The 16,688-nt window shown below is 44.0% G+C and overlaps 1 protein-coding gene and 1 non-coding gene across 5 annotated transcripts; both read left to right on the top strand.

Moving 5' to 3' along the window:
• The first annotated feature begins 22 nt into the window (after nucleotides 1–22).
• Nucleotides 23–16,611, top strand: PRPF39 (pre-mRNA processing factor 39). Of its 4 annotated transcripts, none has more exons than XM_072865765.1 (14): nucleotides 23–125; nucleotides 3,395–3,758; nucleotides 4,033–4,158; nucleotides 4,799–4,917; nucleotides 5,699–5,866; nucleotides 6,659–6,824; nucleotides 7,492–7,599; nucleotides 9,800–9,964; nucleotides 10,282–10,408; nucleotides 10,502–10,770; nucleotides 11,371–11,555; nucleotides 12,987–13,061; nucleotides 13,667–13,787; nucleotides 15,770–16,611. In XM_072865765.1, the coding sequence occupies exons 2-14, from the start codon at nucleotides 3,429–3,431 to the stop codon at nucleotides 15,818–15,820; spliced, it is 2,010 nt and encodes a 669-aa protein (XP_072721866.1). In that variant the 5' UTR covers nucleotides 23–125; nucleotides 3,395–3,428; the 3' UTR covers nucleotides 15,821–16,611. The 4 variants fall into 4 exon arrangements, with proteins under 4 accessions (XP_072721866.1, XP_072721867.1, XP_072721868.1 ...); XM_072865767.1 differs by lacking the exons at nucleotides 23–125; nucleotides 3,395–3,758 and adding exons at nucleotides 4,337–4,405; nucleotides 4,509–4,671; XM_072865766.1 differs by lacking the exons at nucleotides 23–125; nucleotides 3,395–3,758 and adding an exon at nucleotides 4,509–4,671 and having other exon boundaries at nucleotides 4,031–4,158.
• On the top strand, nucleotides 10,850–10,935 carry LOC140653781 (small nucleolar RNA SNORD127). The gene has a single exon (XR_012043220.1). It is a non-coding gene; the product is annotated as a small nucleolar RNA SNORD127 (small nucleolar RNA).
• Nucleotides 16,612–16,688: the final 77 nt, after the last annotated feature.

Raw genomic sequence — 16,688 nt, 5'->3', positions numbered from 1 at the left:
CGGATGACGAAGGGTGCTTGCGCCCGGCGCAGGCGCGGTGCTTTGCGCGCAGGCGCGGTCCGCTCTTCCTGGGGTCCGGCGGCGGCAGGCGCGCGGCGGGCTGGCGGTCACCGGCCCCGCGGCAGGTACCGGGGCCGGGGCCAGGACCGGGGCGGGGCGGGGGGCGTCGGGGAGCGCGGGCCTTCCGCGGGGCGGGGGGCGGCCGGGGTCCGCGCCCGGCCCCGGGGGTGCGCGCCTCGCTCGGGGGCGGGCTAGGCCCGGCCCGGCCTGGCTTGGCCCGGCCCGGCGCGGCCCGGCGCGGCCCGGCGGGCGGCTGAGGCGGCCGGGGCCGTCGGCAGCCACCGGTGAGGCCGGGGAAGGCGCCGGCGCGGGGGTCGGGCCGGGAGCCGCGGCGGCGGGCGGGCGGCCACGCGGGCGGAGCGGGAGAGGCGTGCCGTGGGGAAGGACGCGGTGCGTGGGGCGCTCCGCCCGGCGGCCCCTGCAGCCCTTCCCTGGGCGGCGGTTACGGGCACCTGGAAGTGCCGCCCGCCCGCCCGCCCGCGCTGTGCACGCACTGGAGTAGTTGTGATCTGTGTTGCGTATGCGGTAACAGCCGGTAAATCTCTGGTCGGGTAACGGGCCGGCTCAGAGCCTTGGGCGCGCTGCGGGTTATTGCGTTATCGCTGCGTTTTGGCCGCCGAAACGTTAGGCTTTGGGCAGAAGCCGCGAAGGGGCCGGGCCAGTAACGCCCGTGCGGTCCTGCCCCAGAAAGTGTCAGGCAGCTGCTTGTCAGGGGAGGGAGGGGTTGGAAGAGCCGGCGAGGCGCACGGGGTTCCTTGGAGCTGCCCGCTTGTGGTTTTCCCTCGATGTTTTCCATTAGTTCGTTCATATTTATAAACGCCAGTATCATATGCAATAAACGTTTAATTGGATCAGGCCAAGTAATATATGTTGACACAAATTATTTAAAGCCGGTGTGTGTAGTTACCTGTATACTTATTTAGTTACTTATCCCGAGTGATGTAAAAACTCCTGGAATTAAGCGACTCTGTCCCGTGGCTGGCTGTGCTGGACCTGCATCAGCTTCGTGTCTGCTGCCTTCGTAGCTCCGAGGGTTGATGGGCGTTCGTTTGGTACCCACAGCGTCGATCACGTCGGCTGTTTTTAAAAGTCGGCTGTAACCTTCAGTTACTGTAGGAGCTCGGGGTATGCCTTGGGTCCCTGGGGCGTTCTGGAATGCATTCGGGTGGAAGGGAACTCTCAAACAGACTGTAGTTTCCATGTGAAACCTTGTATGTGGAGGTGGTGCAGTGCTGCTGCCCCCCTTTCTTTTTTTCCTTCCCCCTAATCTGAAGACAGCTGGGTTTGGAGGAGTTGTTTTTTAAGCTGGAATACATCTTCTGAATCGGCTAGAGGGGGGAAACATCTGTCAAATACCAGAATTAAGTTTAGGTCATAAATTATTGCATGTTTAAAAACAGTTGCATTAGCTTTCTCACAATTTGGAGCTGTAAGCATCCTTTAAACTATTTTTTTCAAACATTGGGGCTGCTGTTTGCGTAACGCACTCCTCTTATGCCTTGGTTTTGTAATCTTCACAGAGGTAAGCTCTGAATGGTGACAGCAGTTGCTAATGATGCATATCTCTTCTGTGTGTTGTGCTGGTCAAGGTATAGTGACACTGCTTTGATGTTTAATTTCTTAACTTATAAATCATGTTTGTTCTCAAAATCAACACTGAGGACCCGTCTCCAATGCTCACTAAAGAAACCAGCTTTTGATGCAGGCTTTCTAGAGTGGCCCAGGATGTGGGGAAGAGGTGGTCATTAGAGAAATAAACCACTCATCTCACACCAGTGTCCTCTCTTCCTGTAGAACAAAAGCAGTACTTTTTTGACAGACTCTGTGACAGACTCTGTGTAGTCACATCGTGTTTGTGTGACTTTCAAATGGCAGGAACTGTTTGTTTTTATGAACAGTTACCATATAAAGTTACAAAATTACGAACTGTTTACCTTAAAGGAAAGAAATTGTATTCATAGAATTCGGGACATGGTTTAGTAGGCATGGAGGTGTTGGGTTGACGGTTGGACTAGATGATCTTAGAGGTCTTCTCCAACCTTAATGGTTCTATGATTCTATATGATTGCCAGATGATGTATGCAATGGAGAATAGAAAGAATTACTTTTAAAAAAACAGTTATTGGAAAACTTGTGGAGTAGACCATGTGGACCTTCTAACACTATGCCGGTTACTTCATGCCTCGGTGAACTCCTAGGAGAACATGAACTGTTACCTCGGGCGTTGAAGCTGCTGACGATGGGGTACAGATATTTTTCCTTTCTGTCAAGAATTGTTTCCCCGCTATAACATTGACGGCTTATTGATGTATTTGTGGAAGTGAAACAAGTGGTCTGTTTGTTCTCTTTTCAGGCTTTCAGTGGGAAAGAATTCTGGAGATAGAGTGGGGTGGGGACTTTTTTTTTTTTAATGCAAAACTTACTTGCTGTCCTCTGCTCTGAGGAGAACCAAAGGGACATAGTTGCTGCAGTGCATTTGAGGATGATGGTCTCGCACTGTTCTTCATGCCAACTCTATTCCCAGCTAAGAGCTATTGTATTCTACGTGGGTGTTGTGTTACCTAGGATCCCTTAGTCGGTAGGCTCTAGCTTGAATGTGGAGAAGGTTCAGCTGAGGCTGAGCAGCACGTGGCCAAGCGAGGCTGGACTGGCGTTTGCGGAGGGCAGGGCTGGGCAGCAGCTTTGGGCAGGAAGATCAGCATGAAGAGTGGGAGGAAGACGGAGTCTGTGTGAGGGGCAGGAGGAACCCCTGCCGCATGAGCTGTGTGTGGGAGCGAGTGACTGCATGTAAGGGGCTAGCCCAAACGTTTTTTGTGGTCCTCTGATGCTGGTTAGTTTGTATAGACATCGTTAATATGGACTGAGTCTAATGCTGGTAGTAATTCTTTTCTTTGCAAAGTTATCTTTGCTTAAGCCAGTTCAGCTAGGTGTTGAGGGTATGTTTTAGCATATATTTATTTTGCAAAGAAGTTACTGATTTGTACTAGATAGGAGAATTGAATAAATCTGAACATAATTCTTTATTTGGAATAAACTTCTGCTAGACTCGTATAGGAAAACTGTGTTGGTTCACTTTTATACCTTGGTAGCTACTTGTGATGGTTTTTTAGGAAATCCACAATGCTTTGTATGTGCAGATGTTAAAATGTATGGCCACTATTAACATTTTTTTAATTGTGAATAAGGCTCATGTGTGAAGCAGATCTAATTGACGAAGGTTTGTGGCGAAATACATGGACGCCTGAAGCACTTGGGAGACTCTTAGCTGGTAATTCACGCCCAAGTTCTACTTGAATCTTCACTGCATGAATACTGAATCCTTTTATTTCCACAGGATCTAGTACGACGAAACAGCGGTAACCTCAGCTATGGAGAACGCAGATAGTACAGAGGAGGAGAAGCCGACTGTAAGCAATGACAGCACAGGCAACGGCGCTGAAACAGCAACAGAAGAACAGCAGATGGACTTCAGTACAGAAATTATGAGTGTAACTGAGATGGAACAATCACCCGATAGTTCCCCTGACTTGAATGAAGAGAACACACAGGAGAGTGAAATTCCAAATATTGAAAGTTTACAGACAACAGATATTGAGGCTTGCTTCCCTCCAGATTTTGACAAGTTCTGGAAAGTAGTAGAGGACAATCCCCAGGATTTCACAGGATGGGTATATCTGCTACAGTACGTAGAGCAGGAGGTTAGTACCTGCCCCCTTATTTCTTGGCCTTCCAGAAGTGAACAAAGAAAGCCAAAACAACTTGTGGATATTCCGGTGACTAATCTAGAACTGTACATCAGGCTTTCATAGCCGCTGTTCTAGGACAGTTGCCCTTGCCAGTGTTGTCAGCAGAGATCACAAAATAAAACCAGTTGTTCTTAAGACAATGTTAAGAGGATAGTTGTTTTTAAAATAACACGGGGGGTTTTTTTAAAGGAAAGGATTCATTGCTTTTATTGTGTATTTCTTGCAGAACCACTTACCAGCTGCCAGGAAAGCATTTGACAGGTTTTTCACGCATTATCCATATTGCTATGGATATTGGAAAAAGTATGCAGACCTTGAAAAGCGACATGACAACGTCAAACAGTCTGATGAGGTATGTAGGTAGCTGGGCGCAGCTAGTGCCGTTGGTCCTGTTAGCCAAATAATGACTAACCTACTGCAAGTCATTTGGCTGCCAGTACCTGCCATGTATGGCCAGGTTTGTAGGGATTTTGTTTGCACTTGTCACGTCTGTGGCATTTGTAGCTAATGTTTTTTCTCTTTGTTGGCAGGTGCGTTAAACCTCTACAGTTTGTCAAGCTTTGCAGTGCAAGCCTCTGTATTACACTGCAGCTTAACAAGTAGGGCAGGGCTTTTCTGTCACTTACATTTATTACTCATTTTCAAAACAATATAGTTGGTTTGCTGGTCACAATTGCTACATCTTATTGCATTTTTGGTCAGACGCTGTCAATGATGCTCTAATGGGTCTGTGCCCTATGGTCTGTACCCCAAAGCCTGCCCACACAACCTGGTCAGAATGCAGGGACCGCTGCGCTTTGAAGATCAAGACTCTGCACGTGGAGATCAGAACATTGCCATGTTCTATCCAACCTCCACCCAAATGGTAATGGTAGATTATTTAAACAAAATTCCAGTAATTAGTATTTCTAAGGTTCACCGGATAACACAGTGTTGCCTCTCTATTAGGACGCCATTAAGTATTTGAAGTACAGTTCATGTTCTCTTCATAGGTTTATCGCAGAGGGCTTCAGGCAATTCCTCTTAGTGTTGATCTTTGGATACATTATATAAACTTCTTAAAGGAGACCTTGGACCCCGCTGATCCTGAAACTAACAGTACTATTCGAGGGTAAGTTGAAAGCAGACTATGTGATACCAGAAGCCCATATGTACAGTTACATAGCAGTGTCATGAGGTTAATATGTTTAAGCTAAGGGGCAAGCTAGTAACAGCCTGCGGTTACTTTAGGGATGTGTAAGAGATGATGGAGCCGAATTCCGTAAGAAGGGGTAGACAGTACAATGTGGTACAAGGGTCAAAAGTTGTGACTTGAGAGCTTCGGACTAGACATTAGGAAATCCTTAGTGCACCACTGGAAGAGGTTCCCCATGGAATTTTTGGAATTTAATTCCTTGGAGGTTTTCGGGGTGTGGCTAGAATGTGTTTTACCTTATCTGTTGCTGGCAGTGGTCCTGGTCAGAGTAAGGGGTTGGACTAAAGTTTGACCCAAAACCTTAATTGAACTTAAACTGCAGCAGCTTCTAGCTGCATGACTGATGTATAGCTTTTGTGTGTTAAACTGCTAAGTAATGGTTTTAGAATCTTTACAAGGTACAAGTGGTAAAGATTTTGTATTTTCTTAATATCTTGCGTTCCTGCAAGTGGCTTTTTCTGTTGCATTTATTTGTTCTGTTGTGGTGGTGCTGGAGGAAAAAAAAGTGAGTGCGAACTTTCTGAAATTCTAGAGATCTTGCTACAGATATCTAGAAAATACTTTGAAGAATTTGAAAAATATAAGCATGACTGCGAGTAAATGAGGATGCTCATAATCTTTAAATAAATAAGAGCCAGAACTTTTCTTTTTCTGTCACCACATCTAGAAACAATTGTAAAATTATTTCATTTTTCAGAGCCTATGAACATGCAGTCTTAGCTGCTGGGACAGATTTCCGTTCTGACAGACTGTGGGAAATGTATATAAACTGGGAAAACGAGCAGGGAAACCTAAGGGAAGTTACATCCATATATGACCGCATCCTTGGAATTCCGACACAGCTCTACAGTCATCACTTCCAGAGGTAAAGAGAAAACAAAGATTTAGTTAACGCTATGAGTTTCTTAAGCACACGCTAACCTAATTCTGTAAACGTGAAAATGTTCACTGAGAACAAGAGCTTGAAATAGTTACTGAGTTTCCTATGCCTATTTACTTATTTATCTACTCACACAGTTTGACCGATTGTTCTAAAGTACGGATACACATTTTAGGAATTTGGGTTTCGATAAATTCACAAATTCTGCTGTGGAATAAAGGCAGGCCTTGGAATTGTGAGGAAGAAGAGAGGATGTCTTTGAAAAATCCAAATGAGCAGTTTTGAACTTTAATTCCTCATGCAGTGCTCATGTGTGGTGAAACACTAATTTAATTGACTAAAGAGAAATACTTCATTACATTTTAGATAGTAGAATTCTGCATTAATACAGAGAGGTTAAGAGGGAACCAGAAACCTTAGTTAAATTATGCACCAGTCTTCCCCATAATTTCTACAGATCTTTTGGTTTTGGAAATAAGGTATCTTCCTCTAAAACTGATCTTGTCCTTTGCCATCAGTTTTACATGGCCAGTGGTCTGTCTTCGCCACTGAAGTTCATCGTCCTTTCATTTCTCTTTGAAGTGCGAAGCTTTTGATGTCTGATAGGTAGTAGAAGTTGCATTTTGTCTGTGTTGTCGGAAGGTGTGTTCTCAGTGTTGCTCTAGATGGATAAAGTAATGCAGAACCCCACTAGGATTTATTACTGTGCTCTGGTTATGCGGAGTATTGCAACATAAAACATCAAATTTGTGTCGACTTGTTTCTAACTATTCTTAGGTTTAAAGAACACATACAGAACAACTTGCCTCGAGACCTCCTGACTACTGAGCAGTTTGTTCAGCTGCGCAGAGAACTAGCATCTGTGAACGGCCATACTGGGGAGGATGCGCAACCTGGAGACGACCTGCCCTCTGGTACTGAAGATATAACTGACCCTGCCAAGGTACACACAGAGCGTGTTCGTTGGCATCTCTTGCCTCACTCTGTGGCTGAAAGATGAGTTTATTTGCAGACAATTTAGTCTATCTGTAGATGAGGTGTTCCCATAGTTCTCTTGCCTACTATTGCTCTTTGGCTCATGCGATAACTGCTTTTGTCTACAGGACACAACTTCCCAGTGTTTTCATAGGTATTAAAGAAACAGAGTTAAAAAAATTAAAGAAGCCATGTACAAAACTTTAGGAATGAATATTCATTATTCCAGTTAACAGGTTTAAGAACTGTGGCCTAAGAAGGCTCTGCATCAGCAATGGTCTGTGCAGGTTCATAGCCTTCAAAGGCATACGAAAACTTGGAGCCACCCAAAGGAATAGCTAACTGTCAAAACGTACGCATACTGAAACCACGTTTGACTTGGATCCACGTTCATCTTTAATCTCAATCATCTTTAACAAAGAGCAAAACTTCAGATGGAAAACCAGTTCAGTTGGGTTGTGCTAAGGGCCAAGGCACCGCCAGGGCAGCATCCCGTCCCTTCCCCTGGCTGGGCAGGGTAACATTGAATGCATCTGTGATCCCTCTAATGTATGCATATTACTGTTGTCATGAAACGCATTTACAAAGGGGATGCGGTGTCTACCTGTCTTACGTTTTTAAAAATTATGTTTTAGCTCATCACCGAGATAGAAAACATGAGGCACAGAATCATTGAGATTCATCAAGAAATGTTTAACCACAATGAACACGAAGTCAGTAAGAGGTGGACGTTTGAAGAAGCGGTGAGTTTGTTTTTTCTATGTAAGGCAGCATGAGCAAGAGTTTTGAACATAAGACTGGGAGCTAGGAATTTTGAGTAACAGTTAGGCCTTAAAATTTAAACCGTGGTGGGGCTTTGAACGAAGATCAAGTTTCACTTCTCTACCATTTTTCTTGTGAAAAGGCAATTTGTGAGGTCAACTCTGTCATCTGATGATTTAAAATTCTTTAAGCAGTACTCGGAGAGAGGCAAGATGGTGTATTGTTTACTAAGCAGTCTTTAAATACACGTGCATGAAATGCTATGCAAGTTATACTGCCTTATGCATGTGGGGCACTGCAAAATAATACGGGAATGAAGGTAATTCTAATTGAAGAGGTGAGCCTATCCTAAAAGGAGAATTAAATTCGTATGTTTTTGCATTATAACATTACAGTCTTGAACCTGAAATCAGGTAGCTTTTGTTTTCCAACAGTAGCCATCATAACAGGCAGCTCGTATGTATAATGTATTAAAAGTAATTAATTAAACTAATCATTTGATCCCTGCAAATATAGAACTTTCTCTATGTAGAATTAAGTTTGGTTACTTTTGAAAAAATAACCTGAGTTTTTAATTCTCAGTCTTTTTTTTTTTTTTATGTTTTTCTTCCTGGCAAATACCATATTGCATGACATGGTTCTTGTTTTAATTTTACTTTCTTTTTAAGAAGTACGTTGTATTAAACAGCTGGGACAGATTTTCAGAGACTCCTTAATGGGTTACGTGGTGTCAGAACCGCTGTGTTGCTTATTGCACTTGTTGGACTAGGCCAGATACCTTGTAGGCTGAAGGAACCCAAAAGCATAGTATGCAGCCAGTCCTGGCGCCGTAGACTAGAACATAGTCTAACTCGGGTGGGTTCCCTTCCTGTTACACAGCAGCCTGAAGCGCCGTTACCAGTCCTACGTGTCGCAGGATCACTTTTGTACCAGTTAACCTGTTGTAGAAGGAGAGCATACAAAGCATGTCCCTAGAGTAGGTGAGGCTCAAAGATGCTGATACAATGTGGAAAACGATTATGTGAGTATAGGTGTTCTTGGCTCAGGAAACCTTAAGCTACAAATTATGGAAACTTGGAAGAATGCTAAAACTGTGGATGTGCTGCAGAAAATGTGTGAGAGACAGGCTGTCCTCCCTTGCTCCTGGCCAGAACCAGTACTTTTTCTACCAAGAGAAGGTATCTGCTCTGTAGATCCAACACGGTGGCATCTATGAGGAGTTTGAAGTACGAAGTTAAACATGTCTTTATAATGGACAGAAATGAGGTAGATAGGCAACAGATGTCACGCAAGTGAAGGAGACCACTTAGACCTGTTTTACTGTTGTTTTAGCCAGAACAAGGTGCCTGTGAATTTGTTAAAATGGAGAAAGAATATTGGGTTCCGTAGTAGAGTTCAATGAGGAGCATGAAGGGGGTGATTGGCTTTGAGTTTCAGGTGGCCTTGAAGAACTGAACGTTACTCCTTAATTATTGTAAGTTCTTTATCCATTTGTACGTATTTGTATCCGAGATGGAATTGCAGTACAGGAGAGAAATAATCGGGTAAAATTAAAGATGAAGGAGAGAAAAAGCAGAAGATCTCTGGAAGGATGCTTTGCTACGCTTAGTTCAAAGGAATGTTTACGTTTTCTGTGCTGAACTCTGTCCCACCCAGCTCCTCTTGTAGTCATCAATAAAAAGGGAATCTTGCTAGCTCTTGGAATAATCGGCTTAATGTAAATATTTAATATGAAGTTCGATTCAGTGCTTTGTCTTCCTTGTCATGATTCTCAACCAAACTTTGAATTGAATTTGTAGGATATGCGCTCGTACCACAGTAAGTACTTCAGACGTATGTATGTACGTGGACAGTATTCATTGTTGTTTACAATGTCATCGTTATGTTGTGACTGCAGGTTTGCAGGCAGTCACTGCATTGAGTTCTTTCTCAGCTTCTGTAAACACTTGCACTGTTTCTAGAAAAACGAGTTACTAGCCTAGAGTGCAACTGTCAGCAAAATCTCTTGATCGGTGCTTGGGTAACCCCAGCAGAGTTGTTTGAATAGATAATGACGTGTCATTCTGAAGTCCCGTTTATTGAAATGGCGTTACTTGAGTGGTGTGTGGCTGTTCACTTGTTTTTTAAGCAACGTGGTGGTATGCTTATTAGTCATAAGTTGCCATACTGTGACTCTTGCAGATAAAGAGGCCTTACTTTCATGTAAAACCTCTGGAGAAAATTCAGCTGAAAAACTGGAAAGAGTACTTAGAATTTGAGATAGAAAATGGCACTCATGAACGAGTTGTGGTCCTCTTTGAAAGATGTGTTATTTCATGTGCCCTCTATGAGGACTTCTGGATTAAGGTAAGGGAAGTGGTTTACCACCTATCTCCTGCTGATTGCATACATTGATCTAGTGACTAACCTTTTGTACTCTTGTGGAACGTTGTTCATATATAACTATATCTGTTGCATTAGGAGATGGTCTGCTTGCAACCAGATTTGACTGCTGCATATGCCAACTTCGTTGCCTCTCTACGTCCTTCCTTACAGAAACTAGTCTAGTGGTTCAATAAAGGTGCTGAATGGGTTTAAACAAAAGAATTTTATCGTTCTGTCATGTTTTTAAAGACAAATACAAGCTTTACATTTTTCAATCTCTGCTCTGTTTTCAACTATAGTATGCCAAATACATGGAGAATCATAGTATTGAAGGAGTGAGGCATGTCTACAGCAGGGCTTGCACGATACATCTGCCTAAGAAACCAATGGTTCACATGCTGTGGGCTGCCTTTGAGGAGCAGCAGGGTAAGAGCAACGTTAGTTTTTGCTGGGAGGGATTCTGTTTTTAAGAGGCTGTTGGATGTCTCATATCTTAAAGCATCTTCACCGGTGTTTTAGGCAACATCGATGAAGCAAGAAGAATCTTGAAAACTTTTGAAGAGTGTATTCTAGGGCTAGCAATGATTCGCTTACGAAGAGTAAGCTTAGAACGCAGACATGGAAACATGGAAGAAGCTGAACACCTGCTTGAAGATGCTGTTAGGAATGCCAAATCAATTACTGAATCGTCGTTTTATGCCATCAAATTAGCTCGACACCTCTTCAAAGTACAGAAAAATCTTCCAAAGGCAAGAAAAGTGCTGTCAGAAGCCATAGAAATTGACAAAGTATGTGTTCCCTCTTTCCTGTATTTAAAAAAAAAAAAATCCTGGTATTTTTCTCTCTGAACCATTTTTTTTAAAAATGTGGCAACAATGATGACAGGAATTGTAACTGTATGTAATGTTTCATTACTACATGGAGACACCAGTCCCTCTAACCTGATGTTGCCGTATTTGCAGCTTGCAAATCTGGAAGTCTGCAAGTTTTTTTCATCAGAAGCACAATGTGCTCCATACCTTCATTTTTCCTTTCTAGAATCTTAAATGTTATAGGTGTGTTCACATGTCAAGGCGAACAAAATTGATCGTGTCGGCAGTAGTCGTAGATCATTTTGTAGAACCACAGAAATATTTGTCACTCCAAATACTATTTGCTTACTGTTAGCGAAGCGTGACATCTGGTTTTGTAGTGTTAGATCACTTCTCATCGATTTGTGAAACAAACCGGGTCAAAGATGACCAATGTAAAAGAAAAACCTTTTTATTGACTATTCTAGCATGTATTTATGATGTAAATGTTCTGGTATGCATCCAGTAGACATATGTTCAGTGTTAAAAACCTAACATGACCTAAGATGTACAACTTCTAATACATCTTTTGAACAGGAAAATACGAAACTGTATCTCAACTTACTTGAAATGGAGTACAGTGGCGATCTCAAGCAAAACGAAGAAAACATCTTGAGCTGTTTTGATAAAGCTGTCAATGGCGCGTTGTCTATAAAAATGAGGATTACGTTTTCTCAGCGAAAAGTGGAATTTCTTGAAGATTTTGGTTCTGATGTGAACAAGTAAGATATAATCTGTGCAATGGCCGAATTAGGGTCACCAACAGAGCCCTTGTAGAAGGGGCAGGGTTAGTGCCATCCGTTAACTTGTTTCTTTTGTGCCATCAGCTCTTTGTTGAGGGATAGCTGCTTTGCTAAACCAAATTCCTATTTTTAAATAGGAACATCTTTTCAGAAAATTATCCCTTTTTTTAATGAAATACCTAACAGCTCATGGAGCAAAACTACGCTGCCCGTAACTTCTTACTGTGGTTTTCTCTTGCTAAGTCTTCTAAAGGAGGACGTTCCTCAAAGAGAACCTGAAGTGGTTTGTGACACGGGTGTCATTTGCTACTCCATACCCTGTGAGCTGCTGCCTGAGGCTTCCAAAACTGCATTGATTTCATTTTTGTGTGCTCAGAAGTATTAACAATGCTGTATGCTTATGTGGGAGGATCAGATACTAGAATCGCAACTGTTTAATTAAATACTAGATATACTTTTTTCCTCTTAATTCTCCATTGTAAAAAAAGCTCTTGTTTTTATTTACATTTTGCAGCTAAATAATTTGGAATAACTAACCATAAGTTAGTTTTTCTGCTTTGTACATTTTTAACAATAGCTGTCCTTAATTTCTGCTGCCTCTGACCATTCTCACTTGCGTGGCCGCCAAGCATTGCGAGTTTGGGATCCTAGATAGACCAAACAAAATGAAGTTTTCAGTTCCCAAATCATACTAGAGCACAGAATAAGTACAAGAAACAGTTTTCACAAAGAGCCATATTGACAGAAGAAGCGGTTTTCATGTGGTACCTGGTAAACTCTGGTATGCAGCAGGTGAAATGATACTTAGCTATTCCTGGGAACTTTAGCTAGGAAATAGAAGTATTACTCTCTCACTCAGGCGTATATGGTTATACTCGATATGTAAATAATGTGACTCCTCTGTGCTGCGTTAAATAGACCTGTGCTTCCCATGTTGTCTGGGAAAGGCTGTAAGGTGCTGCTTTGGAATCGTTACCATTTTGTGTAATACTCGCTTCCAGCATTTAAAGAAATGTTGATTCCTAAATATCAGTGCTGCTATGGTTGGCATCAACACGCAGCTGAGGGAATGCAATCACTGGAAGAAGCAGCTGTATCACAAACAAGTTTTAGAAAACTTCTTTATAAAGAAGAACTGCATGAGGTGTGATAAAGGTTGAGCAAGTTGGGAATTTCTGAGCTCGCAGAAAACTTTTCACTATGCATTGTGGAACCCCCCTTCAGATTAAGTTTTTTGGCTTTCCCCTCTTTATGGTGGATCACTGATTACAATCTGATTATGGTTGAGTTTGTTTTAGAATGTTTTTGTATTTTCACAGTTTGAAGTAGACATTTTAAAATGGTTGCTTGTGTCTAAAATGTTTACATGAAAATGGTGAGCAAAGCTTTATTTCTTTTTGTCCCCTTCAGGCTTTTGGATGCCTATGATGAACACCAAGCACTTCTAAAGGAGCAGGATTCTTTAAAAAGGAGAGCAGAAAACGGGTAGGAAATCTGTTCACCTGAGGGTATAAACGAACTTGATAGACACTGCGCTACAGGGTAGCTGGAACACATACTGCGCTGAACGATAGCTGATACAAAGCACTTCAGAAATGCTTTAAAAAGAGTTCAGAGAACAGTCTCGGAGACTTTTTTTCCTTTCATCTATGAATATATATACAAATGTTTTTCAGCTTTAAACCTACTGCTTGCAGGAACAAAATCACTGGTTTTTTAATCACTTAAGGTATATACTAAATAGGGCTATACTGTTGGCTAAAGTATTTGGAAGCAGATGTATTGGAAAATAACTTTTTGAATTATGTATCACAGAAAAATTAAACAGTACTGGTAAAAATAACTCTGTCTCCAAGCAGAAACATGCTTCTGCTGTCTCAGTTTGAGCACCAGAACAATTTAAAACCAGACTGTTGTTCTGAAGCACAATACACTACTGTCTTTCTCTAAATCAGATTCTGTTACCCTGTTCGGACAGGGCACCAAGTTTGAAAATACTACTTACCCTTATGCGTTAGACATTTCTCAGATGATGACATGCTCAGTATTAGATCTAAGATACCATTTACCAGCAAATATTAACTTCACAGATCAGAGGAGCCGGATGAAAAGAAAATGCTCACAGATGACCCAACTTTGGCATCAGCACAGATGATGGACGGAGACATGCAGGTCAATCAGGCAGCATATAACTACAACGCGTGGTATCAGGTAGGCGTATGCTCTGGTTCCTTCGTTTAACATGCGCGTTCTGAATATGTGCACGTTGTGGTTTTCCCAGTGACATTTCTCTATGGCCCGGTGTCGGCTGGCGAGGAAAGTTTGGAGTAAAAAGTTAGGTCTTGTTTTTGTTGGTTCCTCTTTGGGCTATTACACAAGTGTAAAATACTTCTCTCTGGAGTGGAGCAAGGTGAGCAGTGTGGTGACTAGCTCTGCACGTGAAGGGAAGCATGACAGATTTGAGGACGTTGCTGGCTAAGGGCAATAGATCTGTTCTGTGCTGAAGCGTTTTGCCGAGGAGGGTCGCCTTGGGATGCCAATTTACTGTGCGTTTGGATAGTTACCTTCTCCAGCTAGTAGTTCCTGAAACGTCTCGGTAGGGGTTCCACTGCACTGGTACATAGCGCTTGCAGAATCGCTCTGGTCAGTAGCTTGTCTTTTGGGGCTATACTTGCGTGGCGTTTCACTTTGTCCCCTATAGGGGCTTAAAGAGTGAATCGGTAGTATCATACCTTGGTTTCCTCTTCTTGCTTGTGGCAGCAGCGACCTCCAGCACATGCTCTGCTGGACTGCCAGTCTTCTGGACTGCCAGTCCATTTTGTGTTCCAACATGTGTGAGGGGCAGGCTTCAACACCTGCCTTTATGTGTGAGATTAGTACTGGTAAAGGTGGGTACTGCTGGTGCCCCCTCGGCTGGGGTGAGAGTTGTGTACTGCAGGCTTGGAATGCGTGCTCTTTGGAGCTCTGAGTCGTAGAAGGTCCAACTGAAACCGTTGCTGAAGCAGTTTAATGAAAACTGTTGTTCAGACTGCAGGGAGCCTGCCAGGGCAGCGGGAACAGTGTCTGCAGATGGGACACAAACCGGCTGCTGCGTAACTGTGGTTCGGACTTGCCTGCATCAAGGTCAAGTGTCCTTCCCAAAGTCGGGTGGTGAAAGGTGTCTCGCCCAGCACGGGGAAACCCTGCTCAGCACTAGGCCAGGAAAAATGCCCCAAGTTTTCAAACAGAACCGTGGGAATAGCAGACTTAGAGTGGTGATGAAGATCTCAGTCCTGTGGTTGATGCAGTAACTCCATCGCTGCCTTCTGTGCATTTCATAATCTGCTTGAGGATAGTGCGCAGAAACACTTGTTCATGCTACCCCAAGAGGGTTACGCTGATGAATACCTACCTGGGCTCAGCTGGGATAGTTGAGGTACAGCTGGCTGCAGCAAGGCCATGGGAACCGTCTCAGTGATGGTCTCCGCAGCTGCAAACTGCTGGCTTAGGTGTTAGGGCACCTGAGCTCTCTGCCTTGGCTCTCCCGTCTTGCGGGGTGTGCTGTAATGGCGGACACAGAGCTAGATGACAGACAATTCATGCTTCCGTTACCTTCTGCTCCCTCCCTTGTTCCTCCCTCTTATGAGATTCTGTTGAAAGGGAAGTGACGAGGAGCCGTAGAGCAGGTACCAAAGAGGGGATCTGAGGAGCAAGAGTGAACCTCTGCCCTCTCCTGTGTTTGCAGACTTACCACATGCATGCTTATTAAGTGGCTAAAAACCTGACGGGCAACAGTCCCAGCCTCTGCGCTGACCCTTGGTACAAGTCTGACCCTGGACTTGCGACTGAACCACGCTTCAGTTTTAGCTCCATAGCAAAGCTGACTTGCAGTGGATCTTGCAGGCGGTTCGGCGCTCACGGGCCTCGCGCCGCAGAGGAGCACCCTCGCTTGTCCCACCCTTTGCACCAGCCTGAGGTACGGGTGCGTGCACAGCCTCGCTGCAGAGGCACCCGGACCTGAACGTTCTGGGTGTGACGTGGGCACGTCCGCGCTGCCGTTGCCGCGCGGGCCACTCCGTTTGGCGCTGTTCGGAGTACAAAAGGGTAGCCTGAGCTGGGCCCGGCTGGAGCGACCGCTAGCTCATCATCATCAGGTACCTTGGCGGAGCTCGGGCAGTCTGACTCACGTTACCGTGTCTGCTTTTGTTTCCTAGTACAACTACCAGAACGCATGGAATTACGGACAGTATTACCATCCCACTTGATCCGAAGAGTGAGTGAAGTTCACCGTGCTGCAGTTTCAACAAAGACGGAATAAAAAAAATATATTTTTCTAAATTAGGGATGTGAAAGAACTGTTGTAATACCTGCTTTTTGGTCTTTTGCATGTGAAATGAGCTGATGTTCACAGGGTATGTGTGACGCAAGATTTGTGTGCTGGTAACTGATAAATGGTATCTATACAATTCTACTAGTTTACCACAAATGCTTTTTTTTTTTTTTAATTCCCTGCACTAATTTATGGAGAAATCTGGAGAATTTTTTTCAGTCTCATAATGATTCCATAGACTTAATCAGTAAAGCTGTAGGTTTTTTTTTGGTTTTCCCCAAAGCCGTTCTGCTGACCGGTGTTGGCCACCACGGCCGCTGCAGGAAACAAGGGGGCCGGGCCGGCTGCCAGCCCCGGAGCAGGGCTGTCCTCTCCTGCGCTGCTCTCCCCCCAGCATCACGACCCGCCCGGCCGCAAGATCGTTTCCATGCCCAGCGAGCAACCCCTGCCCGCTTTGTTCATGTTGTCACGATTGAAACTCTTCAGATGACGATGGCAGCCTTTGCGAGCTGCGACGTGTATTTTCTATTCTGGGGGGGGGGGGGAGGGGCAGAAGTGAAAATGCAGTGCAAAATGATGTTGCGTTCTTTTTTAAAAAGCACAAACTGTGTTTGGGATGATTTTTGTATTTAGAGTTTTTCATGTACACAGTGTGAGCAAACTTTTTTCATTTTGATCAAAGTGATCATTCCCATTTTTGTAATAAAAGCAAGGAATTCAGCAGTCTTCTGAGCTTTCTTGGAGTGCCTCGTTCAAGCCAGGAGTAAGAATGCCAGTCTCCGTTCAACACCGGTTTTGTTGGC

This window comes from Ciconia boyciana, chromosome 6 (assembly GCF_034638445.1).
Source record: "Ciconia boyciana chromosome 6, ASM3463844v1, whole genome shotgun sequence".
Lineage (NCBI taxonomy): Eukaryota > Metazoa > Chordata > Aves > Ciconiiformes > Ciconiidae > Ciconia > Ciconia boyciana.
Note: the sequence above shows the minus strand (reverse complement) of the source record. Positions and strands in the feature narration are given on the sequence as shown.

Bases quoted from the DNA above. Each gene is read 5' to 3' on its own strand.
- PRPF39 (XM_072865765.1), top strand. From the start codon at position 3,429: ATGGAGAACGCAGATAGTACAGAGGAGGAGAAGCCGACTGTAAGCAAT. The intron at 9,965-10,281 runs GTAAGGGAAGTG...TTTCAACTATAG, and splicing joins ATGAGGACTTCTGGATTAAG to TATGCCAAATACATGGAGAA. The intron at 10,409-10,501 runs GTAAGAGCAACG...CCGGTGTTTTAG, and splicing joins TGCCTTTGAGGAGCAGCAGG to GCAACATCGATGAAGCAAGA.